Source organism: Pterocles gutturalis, unplaced genomic scaffold (genome assembly GCF_000699245.1).
Source record: "Pterocles gutturalis isolate BGI_N339 unplaced genomic scaffold, ASM69924v1 scaffold6128, whole genome shotgun sequence".
In the NCBI taxonomy this organism is placed as follows: Eukaryota; Metazoa; Chordata; class Aves; order Pterocliformes; family Pteroclidae; genus Pterocles; species Pterocles gutturalis.
This window is the reverse complement of record NW_010122843.1, coordinates 22292-28215: the sequence shown is the minus strand read 5'-3', so window position 1 is coordinate 28215 and position 5924 is coordinate 22292. Positions and strand designations below refer to the sequence as shown.

The window sequence follows — 5924 nt, the reverse complement described above, 5'->3', positions numbered from 1 at the left end:
AGCCCGGCTCGGGGACCAGGAAGGACTCTGCAGCTGGAGAAGGACCCACCCGCAGCCTCGGCAGCCTCCTGCCTCGCTGGTTTTTTCCTGGAATACAGATCCGACCTCGGCAACAAGATGTGCAAGGGACTCGCTGCGCTGCCAGCCACTTGCTTAAAAAGGTACTGTTTATTTCTGAGCATCTGTCAGCGGGCTCGTCAGTCCGGAGGGAACGCTGGTGTATCGCGCTTTGTGCCTGCAGCAGAAGTGGCGGATTCGGCTCTGATTCTTTTGTCAGATTAGATTGCTTATAGGCTTGTTGTTGTTAGTCAGAAGCAGAATTGCATAAAGGTTTTGTACGGAGCTGTGGGAACTCTAAACCCATCCTTCCCATCAGCAAAACATGCGGCTCATAGCATTGCTGTGTTTTGATATTTCTGTCGTCTGCTTCTGCCCCAAGCTTTGCACTCCTTTTCTCCTTTGAATCCTCTTTCTCTGGTGAATTTTCTTTTCTTGATTTTTTTGAGGGGGAAGCAAGGCAGATGGGATATAAAAAAAATTGAGGGTCATTCCCCAAAACACATCCCAAATGCAGAAGCCCACCCCTGGCAGGACCAGAGACCCGTGTGCCAGCAGGCAGGGCAGGGATGTGGGCCAGCCCCGGGCACCGCGGAGCTGGATGCGGCACCAGCTGGTGCGGGGTCAGCCTGTACCCCTGGGTGTGTGATGATGGAGAGGGGCTGGGTCAGGCTGTACCCCTGGTGCCCAGCGCTATGGGGCTGGTGTGGGGCTGGCTGTACCCCGTTGTACGGTGCAGGTCAGGGTGGGCTGAGCTGTACCCCTACCGTGGGCGCAGGGTCTGGCTGCATCCTGGTGTGCGGTACTGCCCAGCATCCCAGTGCTGGCAGAGCGGTGCCTGTCCCTCCCCAGGCTCAACCTTGGCAGGATGGCCTGCCACAGAGCCCAGTGCAAGGGGGTCTCTGTGCCTGCAAGGTGGCCACAAGCCCTCCTGGAGGGACATTGCTCCCTTCCAGGTGCAATGGGGCCTGGGGAACCCCAGCAGGGTGGGCCAGGTCCCCAGAATGGCACTGGCCCCAAGAAACTCCCTGCTTATCCACCCATGCAGCCTTGCAGGGGTCTCTGATGGCGCAGCGCTGCCCTTCTGGCTGCTCGTGCCCCCAGGAGCTCCTGAGGCTGCTTCCCAAGGGCTGTGCAATGGGAAGGCACAAACTGAGGTTCAGCCTGCTCCCATCTGGGAGACACAGCTCCCCCCTCAAGGTGGATTTGGAAATGAGTGCTGAAAATGTGAGGAAAAAATATTGACGCCCTCCCCCCCTGAGTTTGCAGGAACCTTTGGCAGGGGAAAAAAAAAAACCCAATTTGAAAAAAATGCAAAGAAAAAAAGTCCACATCTTTAACCATCTCTGTCCAGGATTCCAAAGAAAATCCCTCTCCCCCAGAAAGCTGCAGGACTCACTGCAAGCAGCAGTGGCTTGTGTGCTCCTACTGCCGCCTTCCTGTAGAGCACAGTGGTCTCCTGGGGACAGGGAGCGTGGCAGCACCAGGCAGCTGGGTCTGGCAGCGCGGGGTACCTGGGGGCTGCCTCGGCAGCGCCTGGATGCTGGCCCTGGTCACACACACGCTGCTCTAAAGAAGCCATGAGTTTCCTTCACTCTCACCCTGGTGCTGGAGCTGTTAAGGGAACATTTCTGAGCACAAGCAGGCAGCGAGGGAGGATGTGGCGGGGCTGCTGACGGGGGGCTATGGCTGGAGCAAAGCACAGCGCTGGGAGGCTGAGCAGCTGCCGGAGCTCAGCCCTGCGGCACAACCTCTTGCTCTTTCCCAAACTCTGATCTGAGGAGCAGGAGAAGAATTTCCTGCTTACGTTGTCATTGCACCCTGCGGCAGGCCAGGGTGCACCCTGAGCGAGCAGGACTGATTTACCCTCCCCCTCCTTCTCAAACTGGAAGGAAATCCAGAGCGATGCTGAGGCCAATGCCAGCTGCACATCTGGATGCTGGTGTCAGGCAGCGGTTGTCCTGAGCATGCTGGAAAGCAGAACAAAATTAAGCGTGCATCCTTGTAGGAGTGTGCCATGGAGTAGCGGATTAGCTTGCAGTCAGCACAGGGTGGTTGCAGTGAGGGTCCTGGCTTATCCCCGATCTCGCCCCAAGTCCTGCTCCCAGCCCGTGGCTTCCTCCCGTCCCTCTGTGCCATGAGCGGCGGTGGGGTGGCGTGGCACGTCCCCCTGGTGCTGCAGCTGCGTGGGAAGGTGTGAGATGGCCAGGGCTGTTGGAAAGGATTAGCAAGGGTGTAAGAAGCAGGCACTGGGAGCTGGGTGAATCTGTTTAGGGAGAGGTGACACATTTACAGCACGCTGATGCCTTTCTATCACAAAATTTTAACTATAAACAGACTGTGGGAAAACAGCAGCTTCTCGCCCTTCGCCAGCCCTGCCTCCAGGCTGATGACCTTCTCAGCAAGAAAATGGTGCTGTTGGATGTGAAAAATGATTCATTTGGCTTTGTTGTGTTTGTACAGCAACAGAAACGTGCATTATGTGAGAAGTGGAAAGTCAGCGCTGAAGTCACCAGCAGTGATCGGCATTCGTGTCACTGGGTGATGCTGAAGGAGCTCGCTGCGGGGGGGCGGCTGCAGAGGGAGTGGTAACACGTTATCTTCATCTCCTCGAATTGTTTCTTTCAGTGCCAAAGACATGAAGCACCGTCTGGGCTTCTTGCTGCAGAAGTCAGAGTCCTGTGACTACAGCTCTTCCCAGGGCAAGAAGGAGAAAATATCTGCAAGCCAGAGGTAAAAGCAGATGCTACCGTGCCGTTAGGGCCGGGCTGGCTGCAACATGTCGTTTACCCCCTCACTGACCTGACCTTCATCAGCATTTCTGCTGCTGCTTCCCAGTGCCTGCTGCCCACCCCTGTTCTGGAGTCTGGTGTGGCAATAGTCCTCAGGCACTGGCAGCCCCTTTCCATGAAGAGGGTTGAGCTAGGGGTCCCTTCTGCCAACGCTTCTGTGATTCCATGTGCATGTGCGCGTGGAAGGGCTTCTGCAGCCCTCCTGTGGAGGGGAATAACGCCATCACGAGACCCAGTGCAACTTGACACGTTGCAGAATCAGTATTACTGTCTGTCTAAGCTGGATTTGTGCAGTGGTCCACACAGAGCTATTGGCACAGCAAACAGAGCGCAGCCTGGCAAGGCATCACTGCTCTCACTGAGGGGCGAGCAGATGGTGGCTTTTCCAAGGAGGTCTCCAAAGACTAAGGTGTACTTCTGGGAGAGGTGAGCCCTAGGATGTTCTGGTAGGGTTGGGGGAATGAATGCAGGATGGGTTCCCATGTTGCTCTCCTCCACAGAGCTGCCATTCCCTGACAGGTTAAAGAAATCAGCCCTTTGGAGTTCACTGACAGACCTGTGAGAGCAGTCCCAGGTCTGCACCCCATCCAGAGATGCAGCCAGTCACAAAATAAACACAAAGTCCCCAGCAATTTTTCCAGGAAAATTCCTTTCCTTTCCAGCTGATGATGGGGATTGCAAACCAGAATTTTTGTAGATCAGATCTGGGATCCCAAGGGGTCTCTGTAAAGCCAGCAGACGTTTCCTTCTTGGTCTCTCATGCATGCACTTACAACAGGCTGATTTTCTAACGGTGACGAGCAAAAAACTGAATTTGTCCTTTCTGTACTCCCCTTAAATCTTCCCTGTGTTTCTCCCGTTGTCTCCTTTCAGGGTGAGCCCAGAGGAGGTCAGGAAGTGGGCAGTCTCCTTGGAAAACCTGATCCATCACGACAGTAAGTGAGGAGGGCCCTTCTGCTGGGGATGCTGAGGGTGCTGCGGGCAAAGTGGGGGTGCTGAGCAGCGCTGGGAGGGGCACGGGATGTCACCCTGTGTCCCTTAGCAGCACACTGGCCTTTGGGAGGGGCGGTGGAGGGTGCTCCTGGTCACATCTGAGGAACAATCCCAATGCATCGCGAGTGGGGCTGTGACCCACTGCTGAGCTGTCCCTTTGGGAAGGAAGGCAGCTGGTCTAGCCATGTGCAAGAGACCGCAGCACACTGTTAACAGTGGGTTAAACAAGAACCAGAAGGTGGAGAAACTGTTTGCAGCGGGGCCCATGGGAGACTTCATGTTCCCGTGGGTTCCAGTCTCCGCTGATGTCCTTGGTGCTTGTTCACGCTGTTCCCGTGACTCCGCAGCGTGTTGGCTGTCTCCTGGGTGCCTTCTGGGAACACACGGGTTGCTTGTGTTCTGGCTGAGCCACTGAAGGTTGCAGTGGGGGAGCAGGCAGCTGGGGGGACCCCTGTGTGACAACCCCGTGGGGTCTGTGTTCCACCTCCCTCGGTGTGCACAGGAGGCTGCTGTCGGGGCGGGCAGCTGTCCCCAGGGAGCTGCTCACTCAGTTTTGGGGGGAAGAATGCAGAATTGCAGTTTGCTGGAGTTTGTGAGTGTGGCTGTCCAGGAACCAACACTCCTACCTGATCCGATTTTTCTCTAAACAATCTATAGGAGGACTGGCTGCTTTCCGTGCTTTTCTTAAATCTGAGTACAGCGAGGAAAACATCGAGTTCTGGGTCAGCTGTGAGGACTACAAGAAAACCAAGTCACCAGCCAAGCTCAGCCCCAAGGCTAGAAAAATCTACAATGAGTTCATCTCGGTGCAGGCAACAAGAGAGGTATGTACACAGAGCATTTATTGAGCAAAGGTATCGCCCTAAATCCTGACCACACAGGCCAGCAGCACAGGGAAGCGGAGGTCCGGCAGTTTCACAAGAGCTGAAGGGTGCCGCTTCTCTGGCAGTTAGCAAGCAAATAGTGTCGTTTTTATTGCTTTCACGTGAAACTTGGATAGAGAGAAGGTGGGTTTAGTTACAACCACCTGGCCATCCCACATGCACCCTCAAATGGGAGAAGCGCTAGAGGACTGTGATTCCCAGCTGCTCCCATGCAGTTGTTCAAGTTTCCCAGCTGGTTGCATCCTGGAGGAATATGTGTCAGTGTCCCCCAGCAGTTCGTCTGGCAGCAGAGATGTGTTGCTATCCAGCCGCACAGATTCTGCCATGGTTACAGGGTGTCTAACAGCCATTCCAGAGCACTGCCCATCAGGGACAGCTTAAACACGCTCGGTGAAGAGAGGCTTGGGTTTTTCTTTACCTAAGCTAGCCACTTGTGGGACAGATTCTCCTGATGCTGTGCCTTTGGCCCACAGGTGAACCTGGATTCGTGCACACGGGAGAAGACAAGCCACAATATGCTGGAGCCTACGCTGTCCTGCTTTGATGAGGCTCAGAGAAAAATATTCACCCTCATGGAAAAGGATTCTTACCGCCGTTTCCTCAAGTCCCCCTACTACCTGGACTTGGTCAGCCCACCTGGTGCCGGCTGTGGGCCCGAAAACTGCAAAAGGAGCCACGCTCACACCTTAGACTGCAACTCTAATGTCATCTCTCAGTGTGCCTGAACCTGCAGCAGGGCGGGAGCGCACTGGGCTCTCGCGAGAATATACGGCAGCAAAAGCATTCATTGGCATGAAGCAACAGAGCTGTCTCCAATAGCTGTCCAGTGTCCCGGTTGTGTCCCATGTCACGCAACAGCCAGCATTTGTAACCCACGCCAGGCTCAGTGTGTGCAGCAAACCCTCCTCTGACTCCATCGCTGCGGGAGCCCCGGGGTCTGTCTCTGACAGGGAAGCTGGGTGCAGTCCTTGTGTCCCCGCTGTGTTTCTGGCGAGCCTGGGAGGGTGATGGGGGGGTGCGTGCTCAGCCCCAGCACTGCCCAGCAAGGGACCGGACCCGCAGAGCTGCAGTGTGACCCCTGGCAAGGAGCAGGGGAAGAGGGGGCCAAGGGAAGTGATGGGGATGGTGATGTCCCCTTTTCTACTCAGCAAAAGCTGAGATGACAAGGACCTGCTAGGGTCCTTAGCTGTTCATACAG

At 55.5% G+C, this 5924-nt stretch overlaps 1 protein-coding gene across 2 annotated transcripts in view; it reads left to right on the top strand.

The window, feature by feature from the left end:
• Positions 1-5660, top strand: part of RGS4 (regulator of G-protein signaling 4) — a 6172-nt gene extending 512 nt beyond the window's left edge. The window contains exons 1-5 of one of the 2 annotated variants that reach the window (XM_010077661.1): positions 31-161; positions 2686-2790; positions 3723-3784; positions 4500-4666; positions 5200-5660. In XM_010077661.1, coding sequence (XP_010075963.1) covers positions 118-161; positions 2686-2790; positions 3723-3784; positions 4500-4666; positions 5200-5451 — 630 coding nt within the window. In that variant the 5' untranslated portion in view covers positions 31-117 and the 3' untranslated portion in view covers positions 5452-5660. Of the gene's footprint in view, positions 1-30; positions 162-2685; positions 2791-3722; positions 3785-4499; positions 4667-5199 lie in introns of those variants that run through there. The other variant, XM_010077662.1, reaches the window with a different exon arrangement.
• The last annotated feature ends 264 nt before the right edge of the window (positions 5661-5924 follow it).